This window comes from Diabrotica undecimpunctata, chromosome 5 (genome assembly GCF_040954645.1).
Source record: "Diabrotica undecimpunctata isolate CICGRU chromosome 5, icDiaUnde3, whole genome shotgun sequence".
Taxonomy (NCBI): domain Eukaryota; kingdom Metazoa; phylum Arthropoda; class Insecta; order Coleoptera; family Chrysomelidae; genus Diabrotica; species Diabrotica undecimpunctata.
Genome location: NC_092807.1, coordinates 160,799,135 through 160,822,260, shown reverse-complemented (window position 1 = coordinate 160,822,260; position 23,126 = coordinate 160,799,135). Strand labels below are relative to the sequence as shown.

The following is a 23,126-nucleotide window of genomic DNA, read 5'->3' as shown; positions in this document are numbered from 1 at the left end:
GTTAAGAAGTATGTTGTTTAGCTCATCTGCTAATGTGTTTGCTTGGTCAATTTTATCTTCTATATTTGGCCAAAGTTTTTTCCAAGACTTTACAAACATCGACGGTGGTATTTCGTCGTATGCTTTGACCGACATGTAAACAACATCCTTTATATTAACTGAATTTAGCACTTTTAAGAGGTCTAAGTTGTCATCAGCCTGAAGTTTGGAAAGAACTTCAGAAAGCAGTTTTCGGCGATACTTTCTCTTGAAGCACTCAATGACCCCTTGGTTTATTGCCTATTGAAGACTGGTTACATTGGGTGGCAGGAACAGTAGTTTAATTTCTTTTTCATGGTTACATTAAAGACCTTGCTGGTGAGTAGGCGCGTTGTCAAGCAGTAGAAGTGCTTTGATGGGCAGATTTAATTTTGTCAAATGGTCACTTTCGAAACAAATTCGCATACAAACCATTCCACGAACAAATTTGTGTCCATCCATGCTGATTTATGCTACCAGTAATACATTGGTAGAGTTTCCATGTTTATGTTATTAAACGCTCTCGGTTTTGTTGCTGTGCCAATGACAAATAGGGGTATCTTGTCGGTCCGCAAGACATTTGAACACAAGGCGACCGTTATCCTCTCTTTGCTGACTTTAAATCCTGCCGCAGATGTTTCTTGTATAGTAGCAAAGGTTTTTCTGGGCAGAAGTCTAAAATTTAACCCAGTTTTGTCGATATTATAGATTTACTCTGGACTCAAGTTTTGGTCACCAATGATTTTTAAAAATTTTACAGAAAATTTTTTACAGCTGTTGCGTCTGCTGACAAATTCTTGCCACAAACTCCAATAAAATGGACCCCGTGTTTCTTTTTCCATCGGGAGAGCCATCCCTCACTAGTCGAGAACGCCTCTTCTAGTTGAAGCTTTAAGTGCAAGATCATAGAATTTTCTTTTAGGATTGATCCACTTAACGGGGTTCCTCGTCTTTGATCTTGAACGAACCACAACCACAGAGCATCTTCCACCAATTCGTGGTTTGCTTTTCTCAGTGTGCAATGCTTTTGCAGAACTTTTTCACTTTCAATCTGTGTACTTACAAAAGCCTTCAATAGTTTTTCTATTGCGCCCTCAGTCGTTGATTGTAATTTTGTCCACGTTTAAATCTCTGCAAATACTTTGTCCTGATTCTCCTTTGTCAAATCTTTCTAGAGCTTGTAGTCTCTATTCCATAGACTTGTACTTACGTTTAAGCGTTTCAAACAATAACATTATTTATACGTAGAGGGGACTGTATAGTAGTTTTTAATGAGTGCTACGGTAGAGCTCGTTGCGTAGCTGCAGTAGTTCTTTCGAATCTCATATGTTTTGTTACTATATTTGTCTCTTCTTTTCTCTTATGTCTTTCCGTATTCTTACTTAGTCTAAACTTACTGTCTGTGAATAATTTTGTGTATTCTTTTCAAAGTCTTTTTGCTCCATTTTATATCTTTTTTCTTATTAAGTAATCGCCGTACAAGAAATGGTCTCGTTTTATTAGTAGGAAAATAAAATACTTTGATTAAAAATCTACTTACCTGCAGGCCCCAATCATAATCGAAAACCTTTATTCCAATAGGAACAAAAGGATCTTCTATAGGCACCGTAAAGCTTTCGTCCCAAATAGGGTTTAAATCTCTATACACAGTTCTGGATTTATACACTAATCTTCCACCACTTTTGAATTTTACGTAAGGATCGCTCAAACCTGCAAAAGAGAGAAATATGTTTAATTTTATTGTATATTTGGAGACACAATATAATACAGCATAATACGGTAAATTTCGTAAAGTTTTTAAATAATGATATATGATTCATTTTAATAAAATTATTAAAAATCTTTGTTAATTTCAGAACGTATCATAACATAAATATCTTAGTACATTTGCTGTATGTCCATGTCGTTTGTAAGTTTTGTGCCGGTTTAAAACTATTAAAAATTAAATACGAGCAAAGTTAGAATTTTCAATATTTCGAGTAAAATCACCAATCATTCTTTTCTTATAGTGCCTATCAACCTACATGTTGGCGATAATCATAGTAAAGGTCCCGTCATTTCGGAAGGCGTCTAACTTGCATATTATCGCACTTGGCAGAGATCAAAATTTGAAATTTCTACCTAAGCCACGCCTTAGCAGTAAATCATTTCAATACTCAGTAGCGCAGCAGTGCAGCTGAGAACAAGTTGTGTGTGTTAAATATTAGATAATTTTCTTTTCAAACAATCTTGCTGAAAATGGACGGAAAAAAACGTAGCGTTATTAAAGAGCAGGGTCGTCAAATAATATTTAATATGTATAATTATTTTGAAAATATGAAAAGTTATAAAAACTTATTTATTTATTTTTTAATTTTCTACTATCGCTTTGAGTTACTTCTCAATGTACTTTTTTGTTTCTTTATGTTGTCTGTTTAAAATTTGAAGAATTATTCCTGCAACATACCAATCATTTTGAATTATCATCGTCATCATCATCATTATCAATGGCGTTACAACTCTTCGTGAGTATTTGCCGCGTTTACTATTGCCTTTCATGTTTGTCGGCCCTCTGCCCCTAATTTGTTGTTCTTCTTTGAAACATTCACATTAGTTATATGAATTTTTAAAGAGTATGTATATGAAGTTAATTTTATATCTTTATAGTTTTCATTTACAAATTTAGATGTGCATATATTTTAGGACAGCAATATTGACGGTAGTCTTTATTATATCGTTAATATATATTTAAAGATCGTCTTTCGTCCTACCCAGCCTTAAATCAAGTAGATCCATGAAATTAGGCATTTCCCAAAGACAGGAATGTTTATGTTTACATGACTTTATTATATCACTAAAAGCCTTCCAAGAAAATAATTAAATAAGGTAGAAGTTCTAGGTACATGTAATTGGAACCATTCATTGGCATATAATTATCCTCACTCTTTAATATTTTGGTATTGTATTGGTATTTGATATTTTGGAAAATACGCTTGACAATTAATTGCTATTTTAAAAATCAATTGTGTTAAACTTATCAATATTCAGAACTTAATAATTATTTTGTACAATAAAAATAATTTGTTTGTTCAGGTAAAACGTATTACGAAGGTATTATTGTTTTTGTCCTATCAAATATCTTACTGATAATTTTTCAAATGTTGGCTATATGTTCAAAATTATTAAAAACTAAAAATCGCCTTTATTTAGTATAACATGTTTTAGCTGTATCAACTAAATAGTGCGCGCCACTGTCATTTAGTTAAAATTTCAATAACCAATCACCAACTTCAAAGGCGATTCTTATACAATTTCGACATGCCTCGTAATACGCAAATTAGATGCCTTCCGAAATGACGGGACCTTTATCTTGACTTTGTCGCTGAGCGGAGTCCTGTTATACCATTCCTGTAAATTTAGCAGCTAGGAAATACGTCTTCTTCTTGGTCTTCTATTCCCATTGACCTTTTCTCGAAAAATCTGTTAAAAAAGTTTGTTTTTTATTGTTTATTGTTTGTTGTACTAACCAAAAATCTGTTTTTTATTTCATATTTAGAGATAATTTGGGTGCATCTCCGTTTATATTTTTTTGTATGCGTCGAAGAATTACTTATTTCTTAGTTCTTTTTTAGATCATGTATTTCTGTCTCTGTATCCATTTTATTTTTTACTCACACCATTTGCGGTAATATGTTGTCAGGCATAACATGTCTAATACCGAGCAAGGATTTCATCTGAATCAAATATGACTCCGAAGAATACCAGAAGCCCCGTTAGCTTGGAAAATCCAATAATTACCATTTTAAGCAACAACAAAAATGAAGCGTAAAACACAAAAATAGTCACAGACATGCAGCACATCGAAATCTATTGCAAATCTAAGAATACTTTCCATTCTCCTATTAACTTTATTAAGAAGAATACTTCGGAACCATCGATAAATCTGGATCCTTTGACCCCACCAAAAGCTAGATTAACCAATAACTCGAACAGTCGATATCGTCTAGCAAGATTAAGGGAACCGGATATCTTGAAAGCCATAAAGCTACATCTTGCTTTTCTACACGACCAACCTGCTTCAGTTTGTTACGAAAGATTCACCAACACAAGCGTTAAACTCTTTTTGGCTTTTGAAGGACTTCCCACTAACACTGAAGATCTACGAAAAATCCTTCTAGAATTTAACAATGCCTATGAAATTGGTCCAGCTAAGGTAGAAGCTGATCTTGCTACTTTTAGGTTCTTTTAGGTACTTTTAGGTTCTATCTACTATATTTAAAGTTCTATCAAAGAAATATTGATCTACGTTCTTTCCATCAACTATACCACACCAAAGATTAAGACTCCATCTACCTTGAACCTGCACCTCATGTATCCAGTGCAGATTTTCTTCGGCCAAATAATGCATATTAGGCAGATTAACACCACACGCACTATTAAACGTAGCCTCGTCTGTCCACAAAATTTTTGACATGATATGCGGTTGTTCTTCTAGCAGACCTAACATTCAATTGCAGTAATTCAGTCTTGCGGGTAGCGGGTAGGAACTCCTTTGGAGTCCCTTGGATTCTATTGGATAGTCCTATCAGGGAAAGTGAATCAATCCCTGCCCTCCGCAGATTCCAGGAGCTTCTTGACCCGGGAAGCTAGCACCTGCTAAGGGTCCCTTGTCCAGGGTCACGGATGAAGTCCAGAACGGCATCCAAGGCGACGAAGAATACTTTCGATACGGCGAAGATGGCGGAGCTGGCAACCCTTGATTTTAGGGATAGTATAAGATCACAAACTGTAGCGTCTGATCCAGAGTGGACGGCTACGAACAGTGTCTGATCCAGAATGGACGGCTGAATACACACTCACCAACACGTCTGGCCAGCGCGGTGTTTTAAGGCTAATAACCTCCCCAAAATGATGGCGAATTCTAAAACGATAGGAGTAAGTCCCCAGGTGGGTAGATCATACAGTATTGGCAAGTCCCACTCCTTTATAAAAAAGGACAGCTTCATGGAATTTGGGGGAAGCAAGAAATCGCTAAAAACAACAAACTTGAATATAGCAACACTCAATGTAAGGTCTTTAAACAGAGACGAAAAAATCTATGAGCTAGAAGAAGAAATAAAGGACCTAAAGTGGGACATAATTGGTCTCGCAGAGGTAAAAAGGAAAGGTGAGGAGCGCATAACATTGCAATCAGGTAACATCTTATATTACAAAGGACACAAAGAACAAAGTCTAAATGGCGTAGGATTTCTGGTTTCTAAGAAACATGCTAATAAAATAGAACAATATGTGGGAATCTCAGAAAGAATTGCAATGATTGTGATAAATATAAACGAGAAAATCACCCTAAAAATCATTCAAGTGTACGCCCCAACTTCAACACACCCCGATGAAGAGATAGATGAGTTCTACGAGAAAATAATAGAAACCAACACGAACTATCACAGCACTTACACACTTATAATAGGAGATTTCAACGCTAAGATTGGACAACGACTAGAAGAAAGCGAAAACTATATTGGTGAATTCGGCTATGGTGTTAGAAATGAAAGAGGAGAAACCCTGGTTAACTTCCTACATAGCAACAAATATTTCGTAATGAACACATTTTATAAGAAAAAACCGCAAAGAAAGTGGACGTGGTTATCACCAGACGGAAAAACAAGGAACGAAATCGATTACATCATGTGTAACAAGAAAGATATCGTAGAAGATATAACAGTAATAAATAATGTCTCTCTGGGTAGTGATCACAGAATGGTTAGAGCTAAACTAAGGATTAAGTATAGCAAACGTAGAATTAACTTTAATAACACGATACAAATAGACACAGAAAAGCTAAAAGTCGATAAAGAAAAATATGCTAGCAAATTAAAAACCGCCCAAGCACTGAATCTAGAACAACTCAGCGTTAATAAAATTAACTCAGTTATAACAAAAGAACTATTGAATGCTAGCTTAGAAGTAGCAACCCGCCATAACAACAAAAAATCCAAAATAAGTGCAGAATCGAAGAATATGCTGAAACAACGAAAAGAGCTCCTGTCACTAAACAAAAGAAATACCACAGAATACAAAGAACTTAATCGAGCCATACGAAAACAGATAAAAGACGATATTAAAAAACATCAACAAGAACATGTAGAAAGAGTGATAGAGAAAAATCGAAGTCTGAAATATACCAAACCGAAATTAGGAAAGAAAAATATTATAACTATGAAAAATCAACAAGGCCAACTAGAAACAAGCAAAGCTCAGATATCAAACATAGTTGAAAACTTCTATACTGAGTTATACCGCTCAAGAAACGATCCCCCCGACTCTTCAAAGCAAAATCTGAAAAGACAAATAACAAACGTAAATTCTGAAGTAATGCCCGAAATAAGCGAAGTAGAAATAGAAAATGCAATTAAAGAATTGAAAAGAAATAAAGCACCGGGTAGTGATGGAATTCTGGCAGAAATGTTGAAAGAAGGCGGAGAAGTAGTCATCAGGTACCTAAAAATACTTTTTAATAAATGCCTATTTGAAGGAAACATACCAAAGGAATGGAATACTGCTAACACAATATTAATACACAAAAAAGGGGACAATACAGATCTGAAAAATTATCGTCCAATATCACTACTATCACAACTTTATAAAACATTCACAAAAATAATTACAAATAGATTGACAACAAAGTTCGATGTATATCAACCAGTAGAGCAAGCCGGATTTAGAAAAGGGTTCAGTACATGTGACCATCTTCACACACTAAAGGTCCTAATAGAAAAAGTTAACGAATACAATTTACCAATCTGTTTAGCATTTATAGACTACGAGAAAGCTTTTGACAGCATAGAATTATGGGCTATTGAGGAAGCACTGGTCAACAGCAGAATAGATTCTAGATATAGGATATTAATACATAATATATATCAACACGCTGAAATGGTAGTCACGATGGATAACGGAATGAAAACGAGGCCAATAAAAATCAACCGAGGAGTAAGACAGGGAGACACCATATCTCCAAAACTATTTACTGCCGCACTTAAAGACATCTTTAAATCACTAAATTGGGAAACGAAGGGACTATCGATAAACGGAAAGTATTTAAACCATCTAAGATATGCAGATGACGTAGTACTAATAGCCGACAGCTGGAAAGAACTGAAGACGATGATCGATGAGCTTCATACGGAATCCATAAAAAAAGGACTGAAAATGAATCTGAGTAAAACTAAGCTAATGTCGAATAAAGATGATCAACCGACGATAACCATCCAAGAAACAAAAGTGGAACATGTAGAAGAATACATATATCTGGGTCAGAATATCAAGGTAAACAAAGAAAACCAAACTACCGAAATAAGCAGACGAGTAAGAATGGGATGGGCCGCATTTGGAAAACTCTCATACATACTGAAAGACAAAAAGATACCCCAAAACCTTCGAACAAAAGTGTTCGATTCTTGTATCCTTCCCGTTCTCACTTACGGAGCTCAAACCTGGACATTCACAAAAAAGAACATGGACAAGATTCGAAAAACTCAGCGAGCCATGGAACGACAGATGCTTGGTATCTCACTAATAGATCGGCAAACGAACAAAGCAATCCGGAACAGAACAAAAATAAAGGACGCCGCGAAACAAGCAGCTAAATTAAAATGGAAATGGGCTGGACACAACGAACGTCTCGAAGATGGTAGATGGAACAAAGAAGTCGGAAACTGGCGACCGTACGATGCGAAGAGACCAAGAGGAAGACCTCAAATGCGCTGGAGCGACGATATCAAAAGAGTCGCAGGACCAATGTGGAAACGCCTAGCACACAACAGGGATGAATGGCGAGAAATGGGAGAGGCCTTTATTCGACAATTCGGATAGAAGAAGGGCTATAAAAAAAAAAAAATCAGTCTTGCATCAAAATCTCTCTCATATAAAGCTTGATGGAGAACTACATGATAAGGATGCAGTCTAAAAAACAGAACAACAAATATTGGTGAAAAAGAAACCACTATCTTTACTAAAACTTAAAAAATCTTAAAAAATCCACAATTGTTTCACAAAAAAAATCGTCCATAAAAATATTTAAGAAACGGATAAAAGGATAAAAGCGCCGTGTTGCCGTTTTTATCGGAATATTAAAATAATAGTTGAATAAAAGTTTAAAGGGAATTCAGAGTTTCTGACCTAAACGTTCACTTTATAATATGAAAAACCAACCTGTGATGTTTTAAATCCTTAGAACAGTAATTTTGGGTATGTTTAATTCTATAGAGATTTGCCGACTACTTATATGTGGATTCTGTTGAATTAAAGCAAGAACATTGACTGAATTATCTTCGGTCATACCTCTACTACGTCGTTTAAAACAAGGACGATGAAAAATACCAGTTTCTCTTAATCTTCTTGCCTTTCTTACAAATACTTCTTTGCCATAATGTCTCTTGTCGGGATATCTTCAGACAGAATATAATATACGTGAGGCAATAGCGGCATTTTGGTGACATTCGAAATAAACTCCAATCATAATTACTAATATTACCAATATCTATTAAAAAAAGTGCAATCTTCAATTCGCATTATAATATAACACTTCTAAACAATGTTTTGACTGCTGTCAATAAATAAACAATATGAACTCCCCGTCAAATTCATTGTCGTAGCCTACTTAGTTTCGAAAAAACTATTTTTAATCATATGAAATAACAATGGTCAAAATAGGTATCAACATTAAGATTCTTCTGGTATAAAAAAATTTGAAAGTACCTACTGACTTATTTTTTAATTTAATTTATAATACAGGGTGAGTCAATACTATACTCACTTATGTTTATGCGTTTTTATTCATATCTCGAGTTCGACAGAAGCTATTAACATGCAGCTTGCGCCATTTTGTTACGAATTTAATCCAGTTCTATTATAATTTACAATAAATAGGTATTTCCATTAAACATTTTAAAGAAAAACATATTTTAATTTTTTTATTCGAAAGTATCCCCTGCCTATGACAATTAAAACTAAATGTAATTATTTTATAGTAGATATAAATTAATTTATTTACACTCCTTCTGATGACAATGATTTCGTTAAAATCGGTAGATCCAAACCAATGTTATAGGTATTTATCCACAAATACTTTCCCACTCTCCCCCACCCTTTATTTAAAAAAATACAAAAAAAGTACTTAAACAACTTTGTGCAGAATTTAGGCTTCTTTCTAGTTTACTTATTTAACGCTTGGTATAATTGGGCATATTTCCCAAAAAACTGGTTTTCAAATTTTTCTTCACAGGTTACGCACCCTAGCGGTTAACCCAGAAACTTGAAAGTTATTTTCAGCGATTTCTCTTGGCCACTTTTACTAAGGAATTTTTTCTCCTAAGGTTATAACATGAATAGTTTCTGATATATAGCCGAGAGATCGGCTTATTGGACCACCCGGTACAAGCAACTAAAGTATTTTTACATATATTTGGGTATCACATGCAGTAACTTAAACTTATTAGTTCACAAAGGTTTATTATGCAATTTGCAATTTATTTAAATTTTGCAATTTATTTATATTTTATTATAACCTTTATATATATACCTTTTATTTTGTTATATTGATGATTTATGTAATTTTAGTAAATTTTAAATCGTTATTGTTATTTTTTTGACTTTTTGTAAGCATTGTCCATAAAATTGTACAATTTTCACTGACAATACAGCATATTTCTATTCTATTCTATTTTGGAGCCCGGCTCGGCTCCGCTCGAACTATTTGGGCCTAGCGGACATGAGCCACGAGCTCAACCTGCAGCTCGAAGTTTAAGCCGAGCTTCTATCTAGAGCTCAGCTCGAAATTTTACTCTGTGCCAAGTATCCTATCAGCATGAATGACCTACATGACCAATAGAAAGGTCACGTAGTCGAAAAACTCAGCCCATTAGACAGAGATGCAGGGACTGCTTTGCGTCAGTTCTCCCTGTCGCACTGGAAAAACGGTCCTGTATTGCAGCTGAAAACTGCAAATACAATAGAAAATAGAGATCAACGCGAAGACCAAAAATTATGGTAAGATAATCTCTGAAACCGATAAATACACTCTATATGAACAGACATATATGTCTATAGAAAACAATAACAAGAAAAAGAAGACTATTTGAAAATTTGATTATTTGAGTATTTAAGCCTGAAAAAATATGAATTTTCTTTAAAACAGCGCTGTGTTGATGTCATAAAAAATTTAATGTTACAAAGAATTTCTAATTAATTTCCTGAAAGTCCACCGTTTTCAGAGTATTTACAAAAGTTTTATACCTTTTGTCTACCTGGAATAAAACACGCTCAAAATTTTATACGAGTTATAATGGACAAAAGGATTGTCATGACCTTCTCGTTAAAAACAGAATGTACAGAGATAATACAACGATAGCGTATAACAGTAATTATAAAAAGCGATAAAGAATAGATTTCAGGTTAAGTATATTTTTAACTAACTCTGTTATTTTGTTGTTTTGTACCTAAATATTCTGGTAATTAAACCAAACCAAAGTAAAATGTATGTCTTTAATAACGAAATTTGTTACATTTGTTATATTTGGAAAAACAACAAATTTATGGTTGTACATTTTCGGAGATTTTTTTAAATATTAATAAATTTTAAATGTAATAAATAATAAATTAATAAATATTGTTGTAAAAATGTAATTTTCCTTACTATCAATTGTGGCTTTGCTGCCATACGCAATTTTCAAAAAGTATCTCTGATGCCACACTACAAAAGTTGTGGATCGTTGGGGGCCATGTCAGACAGATATGACTGACGAAGATTTTTAAGATTAGGCCATATCGGTCATATATAACTGACAAGATAACTTTTAAATACTCTTCTATAGCTCAAGATTACGTGACGATATATAGATTTTTTTAGATAGTTTTTATTTTTGTCATACAAAAGTGGAACAAAAACAGCAAAATATAAGTTTATTAAGTACAAGTATTTTTAAAGCATTCAATGCACATATAGGGTTGATCAAGGCAACCACAGCAATAAGTAATTACTTTTTTACCTTCTTTCTGGCTTCCGATTTTCCTAGAGAACCAATCAAATTCTTGTTACAAGGCTTGCCAATACGACAAATTGTTTTGTGTCTTTGATCAATGCATGTCTTGTTTTTTATAGGTGCTTCTCTTTCCTCTATGTCTAATATTTGTTGAAACAGCTGTTCTCTGAAACTTCGTATTTGTATAGTCTTTTTATTTTTATCTGAAACAATTTTCATTACCAGGTAAGCAATGACTACACTAAGGCCGAGGCCAGCTTCCTGAACCACTTTACCCCTTTTCGTAAAGTTGTCGCATAAGAAGACATTTGATCAGATATATCTATGCCATATTTACCATAATTGTAAGCTACTACCATACTTGATTTCATCTTAGGTTTCTTTTTCATCTTTTTCGTAAGTTGTTTACTAGTTGATGTTTTCGATGCAGTAGTATTTTCTGAGGTATCGATCAACTCAGAAGCATGTTTGATAGACAGTAATTTTACATCACGAGTGTCTTGCCATTTGAGAATTACTATTCCATTTTGGTCCTCTCTACTTACAGATTCACCTTTTAGTTTTTTCATCATAATTTCTTTTGGAAAATGTTTTCTTGTGGTCCTGATAGTATTAATTAAATGCCTATTTGGATTTAAGAGCGACAAAGCCAATTGATAACTATCGAAAAACAACGTACCATCTTGATTTAGAAGGCTCTCCGACAATTTTAGACACACATGATGCCCCAATCCTAAATTTGTGTCAAATGTTTCTGCTTTGCCTTCATCAATGTTCGTAGTCCAGGTATATCAATTTGTTGCACATAGTTTGAATACTTATATTCCATATCGGTGTGCTTTATTGGGAATGTATTCACGAAAAATAGGTCTTCCTCTCCAGGGAACCAAAGGTTGATCAATAACAAAGTTCTCACCCGGGGTGTACACATTTTGATATTTTGAATTCAATGCATCAACCAAAGATTTGATTTTATCAATACGACTTGTAGTAGGTGTCTCTGGATCTGAATAAACTGTATAAACTTTAGTACCAATTCATATCTGTTTCGAGATATTATTTTAGGTGGCAGGGAAATATTATAAATACTCTTGATAGACCAGTAAGCTGGAATATTTCCTAGTTTTACCAGATCCATCCATAAAGTCAGGCCAAGAAATTGTTTGATTTCATTATTTGTTATATTAATCCATTTAGTTAATCTAGACCGACGGTGTATTCTGGTTGTCTCGATTACCCCTGCTGCATATTTATTTGGATATGCCACAATATTATTTATAATCTTATCATCTACAAACAAGCATTTAACAGCTTGAAAAGCTGTTATATCTTTAGGGATGTCAATTTTTAGTCCAGAAGGCCTTAAAAAATTGTAATTTAATTATTCATTCAGTAAATCATTCATGTTCATATTACCTTGAAAAGAAAATGTGGTATGACATCCTGTATATTCTGATCGTTGTCACTTATATAACCGACAGGGCCTACAATAAAATTGTTTTTTCTAATTATGACCTTATAAGCTTTGTCCATAAAATCGTACAATTTTAAGTGACAACAAAGCATATTTCTATTCTACTCTATTCTACAAAATACGGCCGTGAATGACTTAATTTAATCCCAAACACAAAGTAAACTTTTAATCATGCATTACTTGAATTGAGTGGATAACAACAAATAATGCAAAGCCCAATCGAGACGATAGACCACAAATTCAACATTTCTGTAAAAATCCATACCATCCAAATTAAGCATTAAACTTAAAAATCGTTTACCGGAAGCGCTGATGTCAAGTCACGTAATAAATGGAGCGGTGGATGACAATAGATACATTCGTCAAAATCTATTCTGGCAAGCGTCTATAAAATTAAGACTGAATGAAATATTGCGAATAATCGATGAAACTTCAGAGTTTAGATGACGAATTGCTTAAACTCAGCGACATGTAAAATCGGATTTATGTAGCAGAAAACTGTTTTTACATTATAACAAAATAGCTGAAACATTTGGACACCAGTTACACGTTTCTCTTTTAAAAATGCAAGCAAATCATTCTTCTTCTCCAAGTTCCGCTTCTATCGGAGATTCGAAATTATTCTGGCAATTATAATTATTTTGTTGGTTACTCGCGTGAACAGTTTTATTAAACTGAATTCAAACCATTAACGGAGATTGCGTAGCCACGGGATTTTACGTCTTCCTACGTTTCTTTTGCCTTTGATTTTGCCCTGCATTATATTCCTTCTACTTCTGTAAGTTTCATCTTCTATCAAAGGTTGGAAATCATCATGGCTATGCGGACTCTGTTGAATGCCGCTCTAAATAGTTCTGCACTACAGCATTCAAACCATTCCCTCAATGTCTTAAGCCACGATATTCCTCGTCTTTTCGCATTTCGCTTTCCTCGAATTTTTTCTTGCATAATATGCTGCAATAATGAGTATCTTTATATGAGCTCTATGTATATCTCTATGAGCCTCTCATAACATGGCCTAAGTACTTAAGTTTTCTTCTTTTGATAGTAAATATTATTTCAGCTTCATTTCCTATTCTTCTAGTAACTTCTGCGTTTGGTATTCTCTAAGTCAATGATATTCACAGGATTCTTCTGTATTTTTTAAACTCAAAGACGGCACACTTATTCAGATACACATGTTTTAATGTCCATGCTTCCAAACCATAAAAAAGAGTAGTGAATACGTATTACCGAAGCTTCTTAGTCGTAGTCCTAACCTTATATCCTGACAACAAAAAAACTTTTTAAGTTTAACGAATGATGCAGGTGCTATTTCAATACGTGTCTTAATTTCATTGCTTTGGTCTACATTTAATGTTATCTACGTTCCTAAGTATTTGTAGGTATCCACACTCTCAATTACAGTATCCTCAATAATAAATTGGATGTTTGCATCTGCTCATTTAGTCATGATCATGCATTTAGTTTCTTTTCAAATTCATCCTTAGTCCGTATTCATGACAGCATTCATTAAAGTCCTTAATAGTTCGTATTTTTTACCTCTTATGACATGCCTCAATTATTCTAACTTCCTGATTTTTATGGAATTTAAAACTTCACATTGTTTTTCTAGTTCTTCGAGAATGTGCGTTTATTTTGCGATCTATCCATGATATTTTCAGAATAGGTCGGTAACACCACATTTCGTGCTTCCAGGTTTTTAATGTTGAATTTGTTCAGTCTCCAGGCCTCAACCCCATACAAAAGGGGGAAGAAAATAGAATATCGAAGCATTTTTACTCGGATCGTTATATTGTACCGAGTACTGTACATCTGTGACGCCTGTCCTTCTTATGTTTTCGTTTCTTACCCTGTGTCTAAGAGTTACTCCAAGTAGCGAGCGTTCCATTCTTCTTTTTGCTACTCTGAGTTTGGTTGCTGAAGCCTGGGTTAAGGAAAGTGTTTCGGCGTCGTAAGTCGTGACTAGAAGAAGGAGAATGTAATCCCTGCTAAATACTTTTATTTAAATTATATAATTAATGATTATTGCTGCACGGAAATCCTTCCTAATGCCAAAACAGCTTCTATTTGGTTTTGTCTGCTTCAGTATTTGACAAGGCTTGTGGATGCGACAAGTAAATTAGGACTTGTGGTAAACGAGGAAAAAACCAAATATATGTTGGTTTCTAAAAACCCCCGAAATATCCAACAGAAAATTCAAATTAACAACCATACCTTTATATATACTTTTATATGCTATCAACAGCCATAGCAATAACAAACAGAACTGTTCACGGTCTCCAGAAACATTTAAAAAATAAAAATATAAAACGTGCAGTAAAACTCAATATATACAAGACCTTAATAAGACCGGTTTTGATGTATGGGACTGACACATGAACCTTCTCTTAAAATGATGAAAGACTTCTTGGTATTTTTGAAAGAAAAATTCTTAAGATTTTTGGGACCGTAAATGAAAATGGGCTATTGCGTCGAAGATACAACTTTGAACGATATCAGTTATACACCGATCCAGATATTGTGAAATTCGTTAAAGTGTAGAAACTTAGATGGGCTGGACATATTGCTAGAATGTCAGATCACGAATGCACAAAGAGATTAACATTGTTAAAACCAGAGGGCACAAGAAGTAAAGCTCAACCACGAAGGAGATGGATTGATGATGTGGAAAAAGACCTACAGATTCTAAGGGTCAGAAGATGGAGGGAAGTTGCCGGGAATCGACAGGAGTGGCGACTTCTTTGTGAGCAGTTCAAGATCCACAACGGATTGTCGAGCCACTTATGATGATGATGATTAAAAGTAGGACATTAATCTTTTGATGGCACTAAAATACTAACTATTTTAACTATATATTTTCTATATTACGTAACAACTAATGAATTTATAAAAAAAAAACATAATATACTAAAATGAACTACACTTGCGGGAAAAATACTGTATACATTAAATTTTTTTATAACCAATATCAATCGATAACAAACTCATTTAATGACTATAACATAAGCTACTACGTGTTTACCATCAAATAAAATGTACTAGGTACGCTTTACATTTACATAATACATGATCACTATTCTTATACGAAACTAAGGTTATTATTTGGATAAATTATTTAAAACATAGTTAAAATATAATGTAGCTAAAAACGTTTCTTAGCTTATGTGTCGATTTTATCCGGTTAGAACGAAAGAAGTAGACATTTTCTTAGAAGATCTTTGATTTTAGCTCCTGTTTTTATCGTGGTCCACAAATAACATCTAAGAAATGTGTGGCATGTTTTTCCTTCTGAAATTGAATTCCTGCATTTTAGCTACGTGTCCGAGCCATCTTAGTCTTTGAACTTTCGCAATATTTGAAATTTTTTGTTCTCCATATATTTACATTATTTTATTATTTGTTCTTCTTTTCCAGTTATGCTCATCTTTTATACCTCCATATATTCTACTGTAGAAGTATCTTTCGCTCTCATCTATCTAGCTTCAGTTCTATGATTTTACTTAAGCTCCCGGTCTCGCTAGCATAAAGTACCGTTGGTCGGATAACGATTATATGTATTATTCTTTTTGCTTCTCTGAATGTTTTCTTTGATCTTGTTTAGAGTTTCAGTACTTTTACTCTCTTTTTAGCCATTTTTTTTTCGATTTTTTGAGTCTCTCCATTTCTATTTGTTAATGTTACTCCCAAATAATCGAACTGTCCAACTATCTTAAAGTTATATTTCTTGTCTGGGGCGGATACTTTCCAAAACTGTCCTAAATGCTCATTATTTCCTCTCATCTCCATATACTTTGTTTTCTCTTCATTTGCTTCCAGCCCATACTCCCTGGCTGTTCTCTCCAGTCTTTTAAAAATATCTTTGAATTATGTAGGTCTTCTTGTTATTAGGCCAAGGTCGTCCGCGTATGCTACGCATTGATATATGTGATGGTAGATTGAGCCTTAAGTGTGTATATGGCTTTCTTTTAGAATTCTTTCTAGTATTATATTAAAAAATACAGTCAACAGGGAGTGACCTTGTCGTAGGCCTTTAGTGATATTAAAGCTGTCAGAGACATGACCATTCAGAAGGGATTTAGTTAATCGTATTATTTTATCCAAAAATCAATCAAATTCAATCAATCTTCTCCCATTTAGATTGCTGTCTCTATGTTTGCTCTTTTCGCCTGTTAGGTATTTGTCTGTAAGCATCCTAACTACCAACTTTTGCGTTAAAATCTTCTACAATTATTTTCATATCGTACGATGGTATTTCGTGCAACAGTTTTTCGAGTTGTTCGTAAAAGTACTCTTTAATATCCTCATTCTTATCTTCTGTTGGAGCATGTACATTTATAAATGTTGTTTTTCTGTACTTTCTCTTCATTCTTAATTAACATAATTTATTTGTTATTAGCTTAAAGTTCACCACTAGTTCTTCAATTTTATTTTTAACAAAAAACTTTACTCCAAATAGCCTTTCATTATCTCTACTCTTAAAAAATATGTAGTTCTTAATCTCTGTACAGAATATTTCCCGTTATTTAGTTTCTTGGACAGCTGCAATATCTATATCGTACTTCTATAGGGTATCCGCCGAAGTTTTTCAATGCGCCTGTTTCAAATGTTTCTCTAATATTCCATTGTCCAATCAATCTCCTATTTTGTGCCTTTTTCCTCATTAAATTTTCCTTGTCGTAGTACTTTTTCAATATCAGTTTTTTGTCTTTTTTCTTTTTCTTCTTCCCTCTTGTCTGGAAGCTTTAAAGCCTGTTTCTTCTTTAATATTAGCCTCCCAAATTGTCTATAAATTATCGCACCATCTTTTTTTTGGCCTGTCAATACTTCTTCGCCCATTTGGTAACATCTCGTACTATTCGTACTATCCTATCTTCTGCCATTCTACTAATGTGTTCGTTCCACTCCTGTTTCCGTTTTGTCTCTTATCCATTTATGTGTTCTACATTGCATGCTTTTCTTATGTTTTCTCTCCCTATCCAACAGACTTTTCCCTGATATTCGTCAAAGTATTTTCATCTCTGTTATTTCTAGTAGTCGCCTTGTTTTAGATGTGTCAGGTCTTTTCTCCGCCGTGTATGTTAATATAGGTCTAATTGCTGCTTTATAGATTCTTGTCTTTGTGTCTTGTCTGAGATGTTTGTTCTTCCAGATTGTGTCATCAAGAGATCCCGCCGCTTTACTTGCTTTTAATCTTTGTTGTCGTACTTCTTCGTAAGTAGTTGTATGAACTTTCGGAGGAAGTCGAGATAAAATGAGGCGTAAGACAAGGTTGCATACTCTCCCCCTTATTGTTCAATCTATATTCGGAAGAAATAATTAAAAAATCACTCGAAAATGTAACAATTGGAATAAAAGTCAACGGTAGACCCATCAACAATATCAGATATGCCGATGATACTATACTAATTGCAGAGAATATACAAGATCTACAGACACGTTTAGATAATGTAGTAAATGCTAGTGAGGAAAGCGGACTAACGCTTAATGCTAATAAAACAAAATTTATGACAATTTCCAAAGCACAACATTTTAAACATAATAGGGGTTCCAATAGAAAAAGTGAAAAAATACAGATATCTTGGTACAATTATTATTATTAATGAAAATAACGAGTATACAGAAGAACTAAAAATGAGAATTGGACAAGCTAGAGCAACATTTGGCTCTATTATGCAGTAGAGACCTTAGCTTGCAAATCAAAATAAGAATATTAAGTTTATATATGTTTCAGTGCTGATGTATGGGGTGAAGGCCTGGACCTTAAAGAAAAAGGTGAGCGATCGACTTAAAGCATTCGAGACGTGGACCTACCGAAGAATATTAAAAATAAGTTGGGTAGACCGAATAACAAATGTTGAGGTCCTCAGAAAGATGAAAAAGGAAATGGAAATCATGAATACGATTAAGATAAGAAAGTTACAGTATCTCGGCCACGTTATGAGAGGGGATAAATATGTGTTGCTACAAACCATAATGCAGGGAAAAATACAGGGAAAACGAAGTATTGGAAGAAGACGCATCTCCTGAGAAAGTGGTATAATTGCAGTTCCGTCGACTTGTTCAGAGCTGCTATCTCAAAAGTGAAAATAGCTGTGATGATTACCAACCTCCTTAGAGGAGACGGTACCTAAAGAAGAAGAAGCAGTTGTATCTATTCCCAGATATCTAAACTTTGCTTCCTGCTTTATTATTTTCTCATCAATTTTGATTTAAAATCGTAGTGGGTATTTAGATGTCATAAATTTGGTTTTTTCTGCTGGTATTATCATATTATATGTCGTTTTTTTAGCTTTTCAATAGTCAGGTTCCATTTTCACCATTCGTTATATACGCACAGTTTTTGGTATCCGACTTTTGTGTCTCTTCCTTTTCCCCCTTCGTCTCTCAAGCAAATATTGTAAAATAGCTTTACAAAAGTACTGTGATTTGATATTTGTGGATAGGGCACTCACATGAGAAGATATCGAATTTATACCATCGAGCTAATACAAATTTTATTGAACTTTGATTTCGGGCGCGTATCTGACATTTAAAATTGCCAGTCGCTTCAAACGTTATTTCTGAGAGAACGGTTTATCCTACACAAAAAGTGTAACAAATATGTTAGTTCAAAATTCTCTCAGATACATTTTTTGTTTGAAATAATCGATGTTTTGCGCCCCCTTTGGAGGATTTTAGAAGGTAGCCCGGGGGTAAAAGTGGTAAGCTTTTTTGCATCTTTTTTAGCGTCCTAAAATTGACATTTTCGGCAAAATTTAGCTTGTTCGTATGATTTTTAGAGGTTCAGCGGCATTTTCGTCTGTGACGACTGGACTACAAGAAGAATCACGGACATAAAATAACATATCATCCACGAGATTTGTTTTAGCTGCACCACATGAGCACGTTAAATGATTCGTAAATAAGGTTAATATAACATCGATTCGTCCAATCATCGACAGAAGGGAAAAGAGAAAAAGAAGAAGACGTTTTCTTACAGTTATCTTTAGATGAATATTTTGTTTTTTACATTTAAGAAATAGTTTATAAAAAGCTTTTCTATACAGGGTGGTCCTTAAGTAATTGTACAAACGAAAACCGTAAATTCTACACTTTAAAATATTATGATTTAAGCCAAATTGCTTTAATAAAATGTTGATATTAAGAAAGATACAGGGTAAAGTGCAAATTTAAAATTCTATTTTTCGCTATAACTTTTATGTTTGTAAAGATTTATGCATAAAAATTTACAACTGGGTACTTTTAAATATGAGAAATTATAATTTGATACACACTTTGATGTAGCTGATAGAGGGCGCCTCATATGCCACATATGTGGCATAAATTTGCACTTAACTTTTTGCTGTTTGAGTTACCTGTATTTTTGATGAAAAATCTTAAAGATACATTATTTTAACAAAAAAAGGTATACTTCTTAATAACTTCAAAACTTAACAGTTTTCGTGATAATCGCATTTTACATATCAGCTGCATAATTCTGATTTAAGGCAATTACTCCAGGCAACGAAGGAAAAATACACAAAAACATTAATAAATCTAAATTTTCGTATAAAATACCTTTAACTAAAGTTAATAGTTAACGAAAAATTAAATAAAATAAATATGTCAGCAGGATAATTAATAATAGGATTTGACAAAAACAGAATAATAGGATTTTACATCAAACATTTTACGTTTTATGTTAAATTAAAGTCATAATCAAAACATTTTGTTTATAAACCAAATTAGGAAATAGTTAAACTAAATAATATAACTTTTTGTCAAAGTAAGTGTTCGATATGTCCACCATTTTCTTTAATTCATTTGTCAATATATTACATTAAAGATCGTCTCATGTTAAATAGCATCATTGGTTCTAAAGAAACTGCTGCAGTATTTATTTCTTCCCATAGTTGGTTGAGAATGTTTATGGGATTCGTATAGACACGTTGTTTTAATACGTCCCATACACCAAAATCAAGCGGATTAAATTCTGGGCTACGTGGTGGCTATAATCTATAATGGATGAATATATTCTTTTGGATACATATCGAAACCTTATGGTATATTATGGAACTACATCTTATTTGTGGCAGAGGTTAAATAATGTGTTAAACTGTGATGTATTTGATTCATGGGTTACTTATATAAACACGGAATAACCTATCGATGTCATTACTTATTTATATGATTACGTTACAGCTTACGAGTAACTATAATTACATCTCGAACAAATTAATGGTCTGTTATGATTAACTAACGAACTAATATTATGCTGAACTAAATTACCTGTGTGTTTACTATATTTATATCAATATCGGTTATTAGGCCAACGATGATGTTTTTGTAAAAATGCTGAGTCTTTAAGGTTAGATTGGTAGAAAAAGTATTATGAAACAAGACACATATGTGTTATTAAATCCCTGGCTTTAGTTTCTAATTGTCCTAATAAAAATGGTTAAATAATTTACGTAATGAATGATAAGTATTCTTTTGGAATTTTTTATAAATTAAATAATTATATCAATATCTCACCACATTGCAAAGGAATATGAGTGCCACGATCATTCCAACGTTCAGAACAATTATATTTAAGTATGTTCTCACTGCCTTCTCTTTAGAATGTGGTGGTGTCACCATCTTACATAAACCACATATTTTGTGTTTTCAGCATTTTACAATAGGGAAAAAGTAATACAACTCCAGTAGGTATAGAAACTTAAGAAGCGATAGAAAAGGGAAATTGTAAATATGATGACGGCCAACGTCTGAATACGGACACGGCACCTAAAGAAGAAGATGAAGAATATTTTCTTCAATAAGACATTTAGCAGCCATAACAAAAATTTTGTAATGTTACATTATCATCTTTAAGTTGTTGTAATAAGAATAAACTGTGAATTATGCTTATCTACAGGTATTCAGTGCTTCACCGCACAAATATTACTACTAAGAATTATTATGCAGCTGACTTATAAAATGCGAATATCTCGAAAACGGTTAAATTTTGAGGTTATCAACAAGTATACCTTTTCCTTGTAAAAAAAATGTATATTTAATATTTTTTAACACAAATAGAGCTTACTTTAAGAGCAAATAAGTTAAGCGCAAATCTATGTCACACATGTGGCATATGTGGCGCCCTCTATCAGTTACATTAAAGTTTGTATACAATTATAATTTATCCTACTTCAAAGCATCCAATTATAAATTTTTGTTCAAAAATATTTACAAACGTAAAAGTTATAGCGAAAAATAAAATTTTAAATTTCCACTTTAACACCCTGTATCTTTCTTAATATTAACATTTTATTAAAGCAAATTGGCTTAAATCGTAATATTTTAAAGTGTAGAATTTACGGTTTTCGTTTGTACAATTACTTAAGGACCACCCTGTATAAAAAACTTAACGTTCTATATATTATAATTCTTATACTACATATCACCGTTTCATGTAATACATACTAAAAAGAATAGTTTAGAAAAGTGTCAAATAATTTCTAGCCATCTATATTAGGTAGAGTTTTTTAACGCACGGACCTTGATATTATAAAAAACTCATTAAGTGAAGAAAGTAGGATCATGCAATAAGTCCAATGTAATTTCTGATTACCTGCTTTTTCTGTTTTTCTTAATTGTGGGTAATTATGAGTTTTTTAAACAATTTCGGTTTGATAAGATCACTTTCAAGTACCTGGTATTGTTGAAAAATAATTTTGGAAAACTTTCACCGGCGGTGGGATTTCCAAACATATCCAAAAATTTTTACCTGCTATGGTAACCGCCCCAACTCTCTTTTTCAAATTAATGAAATTTTCATTTGCAGTATAACTTTTGAAAGGTTCAGAAGTCTACTAGTGAAATTTTTTATAACTTTAATTGTGGTGCGTGAATTTTTTTACGTATTATAAAAATCTAAGTAGTTACATTTCTTGTACGTGTTTTTAACTGTGTTTTCGGTTAATTTTCTTCAACTCGTGAATTGTTATACCATTTTTCCGTTATAATGGAAGATAATGGCTATGCTCAGGTTGTATACGATCCCGACTTTAGAGATAGATCTAATACATGGCCAAGAAATTGTATATCCAATGAGTATAGTCAGACTGAAAGTTCTCAACAACAAACCCAAGAAAAGTCTTCTACGGATACTTCTAATACAGGACTACGTATGTATACTTTTTTTTATTAATTTTTTTTTGAATGAAACTTATACGTTTAGGTTGAAATAAATTATATATAAAATTTTCTTATTTAAAAATATTTATACAAAAGTTAATTTTTATTACTAACTTTATTTCTTATACTACAATTGAATGTACTGTTGACATAATAGGCGAGCGGTTTACCCCTCAAAAGACGCTTAGAAACAGAATATACCGACTAAAATTCTTTTTGCATTTCTAATGCACCAAACGTTTTTTATTCGATTCTATATATTTTTCCAAGATGAAATGTATTTTTTTTTAATTTTTACAAGTGGGCCGGCAATTGTTATTGACAAATAACTAATACAAAAAAAGCAATTACACCAAATTGCTTTAGAATCAATTTTTTTAGGCGTATCTCATCAAAATAAACACTTTTTCTCTATTGATAATTTTTCGAAAAATGCTTCCTTTTCGAGTGCAGTT

The 23,126-nt window shown here is 33.1% G+C and overlaps 2 protein-coding genes across 10 annotated transcripts in view; one reads left to right on the top strand and one right to left on the bottom strand.

Moving 5' to 3' along the window:
• The window catches only part of Mctp (multiple C2 domain and transmembrane region protein), a 204,383-nt gene that overhangs the window by 64,619 nt on the left and 116,638 nt on the right, over positions 1–23,126 (bottom strand). For all 8 annotated transcript variants that reach the window (XM_072533100.1, XM_072533099.1, XM_072533095.1 and 5 more), the window contains one exon: positions 1,559–1,728. In XM_072533100.1, coding sequence (XP_072389201.1) covers positions 1,559–1,728 — 170 coding nt within the window. The remainder of the gene's footprint in view (positions 1–1,558; positions 1,729–23,126) is intronic.
• Positions 1–23,126, top strand: part of LOC140442048 (uncharacterized) — a 43,992-nt gene that overhangs the window by 8,261 nt on the left and 12,605 nt on the right. The window contains exon 1 of one of the 2 annotated variants that reach the window (XM_072533102.1): positions 22,334–22,661. The exons of the other annotated variant lie outside the window; for it this stretch is intronic. Coding sequence (XP_072389203.1) covers positions 22,499–22,661 — 163 coding nt within the window. The 5' untranslated portion in view covers positions 22,334–22,498. Of the gene's footprint in view, positions 1–22,333; positions 22,662–23,126 lie in introns of those variants that run through there. 2 annotated transcript variants of the gene reach the window in all.